This window comes from Nematolebias whitei, chromosome 12 (assembly GCF_014905685.2).
Source record: "Nematolebias whitei isolate Nwh7 chromosome 12, NemWhi1, whole genome shotgun sequence".
Classification (NCBI taxonomy): domain Eukaryota; kingdom Metazoa; phylum Chordata; class Actinopteri; order Cyprinodontiformes; family Rivulidae; genus Nematolebias; species Nematolebias whitei.
This window is the reverse complement of record NC_056509.1, coordinates 41,518,571-41,530,758: the sequence shown is the minus strand read 5'-3', so window position 1 is coordinate 41,530,758 and position 12,188 is coordinate 41,518,571. Positions and strand designations below refer to the sequence as shown.

Here is a 12,188-nt window from a genome sequence, read left to right as displayed (position 1 = left end):
GTCTGCTCCTCAGATAAATAATGTTAAATTATTATTTTTATATATGAATGTTTCTGTTCAGTGCCCGAAGATGACTTCTGTTGTGACTTGGCGCTATATGAATAAACTGAACTGAGTTGAATTCCTTCAATTCCTGTAGACAACTCTCAGGACATGGACCTGTAGCTACTTGACAGTTGACTCAGATTGAATCCAAAGAATAAACCGTTGTAGATATGCAGCTCTAAGAGTTCATTCAAATCTGTTGGGTGCTTCATCGGATATATTTCGATAAACAAACTTAGAAGAACACAACAACACGTTTAGCGGCTGGAGACAAAAGCTTACCCAGCATAGCACATGTTGCTCTAATTCAGCAGAGAACAATAAAAAAACTGAGCTTTAAAATGAAGCTTTGGTCAAAGCAGCCAATGAAGTCATTATTGCTCTCATTTTCACAGCTGTTTATTGTTTTAATTTAGTCAGTCCTCATTCATAAATGTTGCCCAAAGGGCCACAAGGGGCACCGTTACACAAACAACAAAACAAATCTAATTTTAGTTCTGTTTTAAAAGGATGGGTTGAATTGTCTGCACCAGGCTAATGTTCTACTGCTAAAACATTAACGCCAAGACGCATTTTAGGAGTTTAATCTGCATATGAAAACACAAATGCACAACAATTACATAAAATAATTGGAAAATTACTGTAAAATACCATAACAAGCATAAGAACTGTAAGTTAACACCAAAGTTCATGCTCAATAATCCAGGTACAAATCCAACAATGTCAAGTCATCTGGACGGCTTCTTATTTGTTTGCTGAGGCGTTTTGTTCTTCATCCAAAGGACTTCTTCAGTCTGAGGCGCCACAAAACAAACTTTGGTGTTTTGAACCATTTTGGCATGACTGCCTTAGAGGAGTCAACGGGGAGAGGGCGGGCCTCAGCAACCATCTCATCACCAGCAAACTGGTTTTTTTTTTCCACTTTGGGAGTTGGTGCTTGTGGTACTCCAGTTTGTTTGTGGCTCCTCGGGCTGAAGAAGTCCTTTGGATGAAGAACGAAACATCTCAGCCAAAAAAAAAACATCCAAATGACCTGAACATTGTAGGAACTGTAATTTAACTTGTTTTTAAAAAAAAATTGAACTAAGAGAAAAATATTTGTCAAAATATTCCAAACAAAATGTTTATTTTTTATGAAAATACAGTACAACTGCTGCGTATTGAATGACTGATGAAATTAGCTGAAAAAGCTGAAACTGAGTTATTAAAGCCAAAGCAGAGAACACTAGCTAAAAGCTAAAAGAAGGGCTGAAAGCTAACAATGGCAAAACACTGGGCAAACGTGACAAAAGGCTAGCTAAAAGCCAAATATGGTACATTTAAAAAAACTTTTGTTCTGTCACGTATTAAAAAATATATATTATTATTTAGCACAAGAATAAAACAATGGTATTTTCTTCTTACAACATTCATATTTCTTTGGCCCTGATCTTTTCAAAGAGGTGATTTTGATTAAAACTAACAGTTTTTAGTTTGTATTGTATAGATTGGGCCATGGTTCATCAAAAATAAATGGTTGTTTTTGTGTTTTGTATTTTTTTACACTGCAGCGTGGCACCGAGCTCAACCCTTTCTAAACAACACACACAGTCGAGGATGAGTGCAGAGAGACAGGATGTCACAGACACATTTGTGACAAACAACACATTCATTCACAGTGCTCATTTCAAGCAGGATGATTATGTTTCTGGCTGCCAATATGATGAAACGGATGTCAAAGCCAGGAGTGTGTGAGCCTGATGTGTTTGTGATGTCCGTCAGTTTACGAGGTTTCCTTCTTACTTCATGAACAGCAGCGGCTCATGCTTCTCCAGGGACCAACAGGGTCAACGGTTTCAGCTCATAGGAGGCCTCATGTATGCAGGCTAAAGTAAATAATCCCTATAATTTACATTTCAAAATTACAATAATGTGAATGCTGATAAGCCTGTTGTGATAAACAATAAATCAATTAATCACATGATATATGGAAATTATCAACCTCATTTTCATTTATCGGCTTTATCGTTCTTCGTGTCTCTCTCTTTCTACTGAAGACACTGGATGACAAAAAGCTCAACTTCAGCACTCTTCAGTGACCCCTCCCTTTCTCTTTTATCTTTAAAATCCATTTTAACCGTCCAAAATCACATTTTTGCATCGTTAAAAGCAGCTAAGCTGAGAAGCTAAGCTAAAAGACCTACTTCGGGAAAAAAAAAAAACTCCGTCTTGTCAAAGCTCCAAAATTCATAGTTGAAACCCGTGCCTTCGTGTCAAAATTATTTTTTCTCAGCAAAAAGAAGCTGAGAACTTGTTTACTGATTTTTTTATTAAAAGCTTTGTGTGGAAAAATGCTATGTTAAAGAGCGCAAACCACACCGAGCATCCGCCACTTTGAGAACCGAAGCGAGAACAGTCTTATACTGCCATCCGGTGGTCGAAAACAGGTACTACAAGCAAAACAATTTTAACATTTCTTAACTTTGACAATAATTACTAATTATTGTCAAATTTCAAACAATATTATCGTTTATCGCAATAATTTCTGAGACCATTAATTGCCCAGCAAAATTTGTTATCGTGACAGGCCTAGCATTCACACTATTGTTTTCCTGAATAGTTTCTTCTCTTCAATCTTTGCACTCGCACTATTTTAGTTTTAGCTTTTTGTGACTGTTTTGCTCATTTTAGCTTTTAGTAACTCTTTTGCTCGTCTTAGCTTGTTGCTTCTGATCTAATTTTAGCTTTGTGTTCTCAATGAATGTTTCACTTCCTTCTCTTTTAATCTTTCTGCATGTTTCAGCTTCTATTCTGCGTGTTTTAACAAACAGGTCAGTCACTATTAGCTTCTTCAACATGATTCAGGACTTCAGCTTATTAACAGTGCACTTTCTCACAACTTGCTATTTATTCCTACTTCCTGTTTGGACAGCAGACAGAAATAAATAACACTGAGGTGCTTGAAAGTTAGTTAACCCTTTACAATTTTCTATATTTCTGCATCAATATGACCTAAAACATCATCAGATTTTCACACAAGTCCTTAAAGTAGACAAAGAGAACCCAGTTAAACAAATGATACAAAAATATTATACTCAGTTATTTATTTATTGAGGGAAATGATCCAATATTACATATTTGTGAATGGTAAAAGTATGTGAACCTCTAAGATTAGCAGTTAATTGGAAGGGGAAATTAGAGTCAGGTGTTTTCAATCAATGGGATGATGAGCAGGTGTGAGTGGGTACCCGCTCTCCCCCTTATGGTCATTAGAACAAAAATGCAGGTTTAAAGGTTTACAGAGCTGCTCATCCTCAACCTGTGTATGGCACCAACTATTTCATGAAAGGGACAAAATACATTTAATTACAGAAAATAATTGTACTCCACATGTAGAGGTGTGTGGAGATGGCTGGACAACAGAAAAGGAGACATGTTGCTATTTTAGATGAATGAGATGATTTGTCTCTGCACATTAGCCAATTAGCCTCTATGCCATAATTAGACTGAGACTGCAGCAGGGACTGCTTACCATTTACTAAAGACTGATAAGATAGAACTTTATTAATCCCGCAGGAAATTTTTGATTATATGTACTGTTATGTTAGTGGTTTATCTGTTATAGTTGGTATGCCTTGGTTTTTGAGGGTCAGATATAATCATTACCTTTATTAGGAATGCACAATGCCGATACGTTAAAACTTATTTGGCCGATAACCGATACCGATACCAATATTTTCCCCCCTAGACCTACTTACAGAGACTACATAGGTTTCTCTGCTGTGGAATTAAAATACTACATTATTCCACATTTGACCTGCTACCAAATGCAGATGCCAAGAAGGGGGCTGAAAACGATGTAACACTTCAACTTGGATTATGTTTAATGTCAAATTTATTCAAGACATTTATTCTCTCTAACACAACGACAACACTCGAACAGTGCAAATTTGTAAATTTTCACAAATCTAAACTCAACCTGTTCTCAAGCGACAAGTGAAAAGCACATAAGTAGTAGTGCATTAAAATATATACTTGACAGTTTCTTAAATGAAAAATTAACTTAAAACAGAAGCCTTTTATATCGGGGGAGTTATTTTGATGGAATGGTCGATGTCCGATATTTAACTTTATCACTTAATCGGCCGATACGATACAATGCCGATAATATTGTGCATCCCTAACCTTTATATAATAACTAATAAATAATTTAATACACAGTAAAGGTATCTCTTGACCCATGTACATTTGTTGCTGTGAATAAAATAAGCTTATTATGCCTATTTATTGTTGCTAAGGGTGTGACATAATTCAGTTAAAGGCCTTGCAATCCCTGAAGGGATGCTTATCGCCTGCTTATTTACTCTAAGATTATCATGTTGAGATGATGCAGTTGTAGTTGTGGTCAAACATTAAAAATACTATTATGCACAGTTTTAGTCATTACTGTGTTGGCTGGCAACGATTAGCTGTTGAGGTCATCTTTAATTGGTTTGACTCCAAAAGGTAATTGGTTTGACATGTATATTCTGCGATTACTTTCTGAAAGTTTCATTCCTGAACCACTAACAGCACAAATTTTGCTAATTGCATTACGTTTATTGTGGTAAATTTATGTTGCTCAACATTTAATTTGCTGTTGTTTTCCTTTTTAGTTTTTGTGCACAAACTTGTAGCTATTTTTCTTCCTCCAAGGTTGTGTCTCTTGAAAAACAGTCCGGTCTAATAAATCAGAGAAACGGTCGCCTCCCACACCCACATCCACCCCCACCCGAAGCGGGAATAATTTGACTGCTTCAATGTCGGACACACGAGAGAGAAGTTGACGAACGCTTGGATCTGTAAAATATATATTTTTAACTTTTATTAAAGCTTATATATAAAATTGAAGAAATTCTCTCAGAATATATCATGACCGATTCATATAAATGTTCCAGCCGTCTTCTGATTACAAAACCAGTGCTTTAACCGTCAGCTCATCACAGCTGCATACACCTCAGAGCTGATTAAATGGAGAAAATGTCCCGCTTTTTATCTATCCTTCTCATTTTTCTGTTCTGGTTCCTTCAGTCTGCTCCAAATGGATCTGAACATAATATCTCCACAACTCGGAAGGTTTAGCTGCTGTTTGAGCAGCAGTGGTCGTATGCGCTAAAACCAGCCGAGTGTGTGGCAGGACAGAACATCTGATGCCCCAAATGAGACCATTGGGCATGTTCCAATCCGCTTGATGAATGTGGGTCGCTAATAACGGCAAACGAGTGAAAAATCTGAGAACGAATCACTAAAAATCATTTTAAATTCCATTTAAAATTCTCCTTCAGTTATCAGGCTCCTCTCTTGTGGAACCAACTTCCAGTTTCTGTCTTTAAGGCTGACATGTTCATACGACTTTCCTTTTCGATAAATCCTATAGTTAGTCGGTTTGGTTTCCTGACCTATTCCTTATCCTATGCTGCTATAACCTTAGATTACTGGAGAACAAATTGACCTCATTTAATCAAATGAACAGTTACAAATACAATGAATAGTTTGTATTTGTAATTATTCTTTATTAACATGTGATTTCTGTCTTTTTGTCTTTCCTCCTAAACAAAACATGATGGCTTCCATCCTGGACCTGCCATTGTGTATCCGTTCCTCTCAAACCCAGCCAGTCAAAGCAGATGGCCTCTTGTCCTGAGCCTGGTTCTGCTGGAGGTTTCCTCATGAGGGAGTTTTTCCTTTCCACTGTTGCCTCTGTGCTCGCTTAGGATGGCACACTGTGATGAAGTGAAAACTCAGAGCAATCTCTTGGCTCCTTAGATCCATCCATCCATCATCTTTACCCTTTTCTTCCTTTTTGGGTTGCAGGGGTCACTGGTGCCCATGTCCAGCCATCACTGTGCAAGAGGTGGGGTACGCTCTGGACAGGTCTCCTCCAGTCCATCTCAGGGACACAGAGACAAACAAGCATTCACTCTCTCACTCACACCTAGAGATAATTTAAAGTTACCAATCAACCTAAGATGCATGTTTTTGGTTAGTGGGAGGAAACTGGAGTATTTGGAGAAAACACACTGAGAGAACATGCAAACTCCACCCACAAAGAAACTCCACCCAGAAAGGCCCACGGGCTGGGATTTGAACAGAGGCGACCTGCTCACTGAGAGGCGGCACCGTGCTGCCCGGCTCCTTAGATAATTAAGTTATTAACTGACTTTATGACTGTTTCTGTTCAGTGCCCCGAGAGGACTTCTGTTGTGATTTGGCGCTTAAACTGAATCGAATCATTGAAAATTAATGAAACTAATAATAAGTCATTTGAATTATTTATTAGGAGGAACTATTTTTTTAGGTGGGGCCACCTGCCCCATTGGGCACCGCCCCTGCCCATGACCCAGATTCAGCATAGAAGAAGAAAAAAATCCTGGAATAATAAAAATAATAATAATAATGTTTACATGACTGAGCGCAGGGGGGTTAGATGTATTGGAGCCCACATGTTAATGAAGGTGGGGGGACTCACCCAGCAGAGACCCGATGAGGATGAAGACCTGGACCGTGGTGCTGAAGTCCCGGTAGGCTCGCTCCCTGAGGCTCCGCTGCTCGTCCAGGCCGGCCCCGGGGGGCGTCAGGCTGCTGTCCCACCGGGTCGACGGGCTCGAGGCGTTCACGAGGTCCAACCAGAGGTGGGCTGATGTGAAATTGACCGCCCCGTCCCCCACCGTCGCTGCCCGGCTCCAACCGTTCATGTCGAGATCCCCGTCGGTTTATTTTAGGAAAGGACGTGAGACATTTCTGATCGTGGAAAATACCGTGAAGGAGGAAGAGGAGGGGGGGGGGGGGGGGGGGGGGGCATATGACAGAAGAAGGAAGATGCACCGACAGGGATGGTGTTAGGTCTGCAGGAAGTCAGGGAGCTCCGTGCGTCCGAGCGGGCGCGCCTGCAGAGGATGGGTCGCGCAGCAGCCGAGCTCTGAATCCACCGAGCTGCGAAGTGAAGCCCCGAACACAGAACCGTCCCCTCTGCGCGGGGGGGACATCGTGGCTGCGGAGCTTTAACTCCAGAACCCACGGAGGCTGATTCCTGCGTGGATGGATGGCGTGGAGAGGAGCAAGAATGAAGAGAAAGAGAGAGCTCCTCCTTGTGTTGGAGCACCAAGAATCTCCAGTCAGTCTCATGAATGACGGTCACTACACAGCAGTCAGGTCAGGTACGAACAGGAAGAAACAGAGCGACGATTTTCTCACGAATCTGACCAAAATACGGTCTCTTTCAAAATAAAAGCCCTGCAACCAGCTTAAAAATATACAACTAGTAAAACTAAACAAATGCAGCGTGAATGACAAGATAATGTCAAGATATGACATCTAGTAATGCTAAAACTGTTTTTTTTTTTTTGTTTTTTTTTTTGTTAAAAGAAGCAGAACCGAAAAAATAAAGCTAAAAGTTTAATTAGCCCAATACTTAAAGGAAAATTATTAAGTGTAGCAAAACAGGTTTTTACATTGACATAACAAAACTGTAGCTAAAAGTTAAAATTAAGTATAATTAAATGAAGCAAAACAGTTCTGTTAACATTTACATCACAAAAATACAGCTAAAAACTAAAATTAACAAACCATAGCTGAAACAAAACTGTAGCTAAGTGTAACAAAACAGGTTTTTACATTGACATGACAAAACTTAAAGCTAAAACTAAGTGGCTAAAAGCTAAAATTGGCTAACTATAATTAAATGTAGCTAAACAGTTTTAACATTTACGTCACAAAAATATATCTAAAAGCTAAAATTAACAAACCATAGCTGAAACAAAACTGTAGCTAAAAGCTAAAATGAGCAATTTTGTTTCTAGCTGTTTTGTTAATTTATTCTTTCAGCTATATGGTTTGATAGTTTAGCTTTAAGTTAAAGCTAAAATTTGCAAAAGTAGCTATAATGAAATGCAACAAAACATTTTTTAACAATATAACAAAACTGTTGCTGGAAGCTAAAATCAGTTAAACCATAGCTAAAAGATAAAAGAAACATCTGCAAAAATTAGCAAAACAGAAGCTAAATAATAAAACATCCGTGCAAAATAAATAAATGTAAAATTTGCTAAACAGTGATTAGATGTTAAATATAACTAAATTATTCCAAGGTAAGTTACCAAACAATAGCACAGCTATAACAAAAAAGTAGCTTATAGTTTGCACAAATATATCTAAAAGTAAAGAAAATTGCGAAACAGTAGCTAAAAGCTAAATTTTGCTCAACTGTAGCTATAATTACATTTTGCAAAATAGTTTTGTTAACATTCATGTGACAAAAATATAGCTAAAAGCAAAAATTAACAAACCATAACTGAAAGACTAACTTAACAAAACAGTAGTGCTAAAATGAGCCAGATGTAAAGAAGTAAAATAGGCTAAACAGTGGCTTAAAGCTAAAATTAACAACAGTAGCTATAAACAAAATGCAACAAAACATTTTTAACAATATGGCAAAGCTGTAGCTAAAAGCTAACATCAGCTAAACAATCTGTAAAATATAAAATAAAATTTTTAAAAAATTGCTAAAATTAGCAAGACAGAAGTTAAAAAATAAACAACCGAAAAATAAATAAATGTCAAATTTGCTGAACAGTGATTAAATGTTAAATATAACAAAACCATTGCAAACTTAAACTAAAAAATAAAGTTGCCAAAATAGCTAATAGCTAGAATTTACAAAAAGTATATATAAGTTTACAAAGATATAGCTAAAAATAAAAAAAAATAACTAAACAGTAGCTAAAAGCTACATGTAGAGAAACCCAAGCCAAAATTAGCCGAACAGTAGCCAAATGCTACATGTAGCAAAACAGCAACTATAAGCTAAACTTAGCTACAAGCTAAAAGAGGCCTAGAGCACGTATGCTCAAGTGTGTAGAGAACATTTGGTTTTAAAAGTAATTAAAACAGAGAAATTGTAATATATATATATATATATATATATATAAATAAGTATAAAAGTTATAAATGTTAAAAGTCATAGCACTTTTTCTTCAGATCGGACTTTTCAATATGAAAGTGGGTAAAATAGCACAAAGTATGTGAAAGCAGTTTAAATATGGGGAAAAATGATAACTCTAAATAGATTTTAAAAACAGATTGACAACTAAAAGGTGATCAGAAATAGAATTTATGTTTAATCTCCTGTACGGCTCTGTTTCAACATGGCTGCTGTTGTTTGGTTCAGCCTGTTCTCTGATAGGAGCTTGTCACATTCCTCTGTGGTTTGATGAAAATACCAAAAGCAGGAGAGCACATACCTCTGTAATACAAAACATAATTGACTTAAAGTTTAACAAGACAATAAACAGCATGTTTTAATGTAACCAGGATCAGTAAAACTATAGTTTATGTGTGATTTGACAGTTTTTATTACTTTAAACAACTTGCACAAAATCAGAATCAGGTTTGCTGAAAAGGAGTTAGTCCTGGCGACGGTGCAGGAGGTTCACAGCAAAATAAACACACAAAAATGAAATGTTACGTGCAGTTGCTACTTGTTAAAAATGTGCAAAAATGCAACCAAGAAAAGTGCTAAATATGCAAATACATAACGTATACATAAGTCTCAAAATAAATATAAAATGCATGCAGCAGTATAAAAAAATGCAGATTGATACATTTTTTTAACAGTTGATACAAATGTGTAAAAATTAAATCAGTTTCATTGCAGATTTGTTTGTTAAGAGGAGTGGGGAGGTCAGGTGAGAATGGTTAAAAAAAGATATCATAATAAGCATTTATTGTGCTCATTCACACTATTGTGATCCATTTTTCTTCCGTACGTTTTTCGGCACGATTCTCGTTCCACAGTTTTCAAGCTATTTCAACTAATCCATTTTCAGTCACATGCTGAAGTGTCCCTGGGGAAGACACTGAACCCCTCATTGCCTCCGATGTGTGTCCCATCAGTGTATGAATGTGATAAAGAACTGATTATTCTTTGTATAGATCTAGTAGAGAGCTGTATGAATGGCACAGATTGTAGTGTAAAGTGTTTTGAGTATCTTGATAAGATAGAAAAATGCTATACAGTCCATATATTCGTATATCATTTAGCTTTTTGAAATATTTAGCCTTTTCTGACACTTTTCCTCACAGAAAATGAATTGAGCTCATTTCACATCCTTCACATCTTTAGATCTGTTTATAACCTTTTACTGCTCCTTTCACATTTTGTTCCAGTTCAGCTTCCTCTGCAAATTTAGACATTTTTCAGCTACTTTCAGATTTTTCAGTTGTTTTGTTGTCCTTTCAGTTTCTGATACTGTAACTACCCATATTGTTGTGCTTCTTAACTTCTTTCTGCTAATTTCAGCTTAGTATGCTCCTTTTATCTAATTGCTGCAAGTTTCTGCTATTTCAGCTATTTAGCTGTTTTATGCTTTTTCAGCTAATTCCATTTTTTTTGTTTTTTTTTTGTTTTTGCACTCATTCAAACTTTTCTTATCCTAACTTAGCAAAAATGTGTTCTCTCCACTTCCATCTGATAATTTAAGATTCTGATTTTTAGCTGCTTTTCAGCAGTTCTTTTTGTTGCTAATTTCAGCGTTTTTTTCAGATTTCCACTTTTTTTGTGATCAATTCAGCTTCTTTCAGCCTAACTGAGCAAACACGCTCTTTCTGCTTTCTTCTGCTAATTCAAGCTTGTTCAACCTTTTCAGCTACCTTGATAGCATTTTAAATTCTAAGTTTTTGGTCTTTTTTTTGTTGTTGCTACTTTCAACCTAATTCCATTCTTTATGTTTTATTTCAACTATTTTCTGCTAGTGTTGGCTTTTTTCTGCTACTATTTAGCTGTTTTATGCTAATTTTAGCCTTTTCAGCTAATTCCACTATGTTTAGCTAATTTCAGCTTTCTGCTTCCTTCTGTTAGTTTAAGCCTCTTTCTGCCTTTTCAGCTTTTTTGTTGTTGTTGTCATTTTCAGCCTTTTTTTTTTTTAGCTAATTTCCTCATTTTTATGCTCATTCCTGTTAACTTATACCTAATTCAGCAAAAATGTTTTTCTGTCTTCTAATTAAGGCTTGTTTTTATTTCAGCTACAGTTCAGCATGTTTTTTGTTTAGCTATTTTCAGCAAGTTCTTCAGCAATAAATATTCACAATGCATTGTCACAGGAAATGCAATCTTTCTAGCTAGTCGATTGAAAAACATTTGTGTGCAGCGAGTAACTGGTTCTGATGAAACCAGTTAGAAGAAAATGGTTGTGAGATTTTATTTCCAGGGTGAGAGGGATCACCAGTGATCCTTCTTGTTCATCTCAAAGTCCTGGAATTGAACAGATCTTGGGATTGCAGTCGATCTCAGCAGAACTGATGGCCCAAGACCCAACTAAGGCCTCCATGTGAAATTTAAGTTTTGAGTAACAGCACCGCGCCGGGGGGGGACGGATATGAATTTATTTTATTAAGCAGGCTTGTTAGATAAAACATATGCAAATTTAAGACAAACTCTACTTTAAACAGTGTTTAATGAGGTATTAGGCTGCTGCATGGCCTCATTTAAATTTCTGAAGTCCTGTAAAATCAGTTCAGTTGAACAATCACAACTGTTCCCAAAACAATTATCACCATAGAATCACAATAATATTAAAAAATTAATCTTATATATGATAATATTTCTAATATGTAATAACGTAAATTGCCATTCTTGCATTTTCAGAAGTGCTATAGATTTTTATTTTAAAAATCAATGTGCCAAGATTACTCGTGTTTTATGACTTTTTTAGCCGTACAATCACAGAATTAGACGGTTTAACCGAAAACACCAAATGGTTCTGGTTTGGCACTTGAGAAAAAAAAAGATTTCACAACAGGTAGTTAAATATATGAATAAATAAAATATCCGCAACATAAATAAAAAAAAAACTACACGAGTGAAAAGAAAAATAATTTCTGGTGTGTATTTTTTGCCAAGTCAAAAATGATCTTTGCCCGTGTTGTTTCTGTAATCATAAGACAACATTTCTGTCTTCCTGTTGAAGTTATAAAAGAAAATAAAGAAACATTTGTTTTTGAGTTGGATGATCAGTGGTGTAGTGCAACACGATTCTAGAAAAGAAAGTTCTGAACGTGCTTCATCTATAAAAGGCATCACAGGCTCCATTATTAGTCTTCATACAGTTACCTAATCATTCATCTGTCAT

At 36.4% G+C, this 12,188-nt stretch overlaps 1 protein-coding gene across 1 annotated transcript in view; it reads right to left on the bottom strand.

The window, feature by feature from the left end:
• Window positions 1-6,758, bottom strand: part of gpr176 (G protein-coupled receptor 176) — a 22,549-nt gene extending 15,791 nt beyond the window's left edge. Inside the window, exon 1 of the mRNA XM_037685185.1 lies at window positions 6,533-6,758. Within this exon, the coding sequence (XP_037541113.1) occupies window positions 6,533-6,758 (226 nt within the window). The remainder of the gene's footprint in view (window positions 1-6,532) is intronic.
• Between the last annotated feature and the right edge of the window lie 5,430 nt (window positions 6,759-12,188).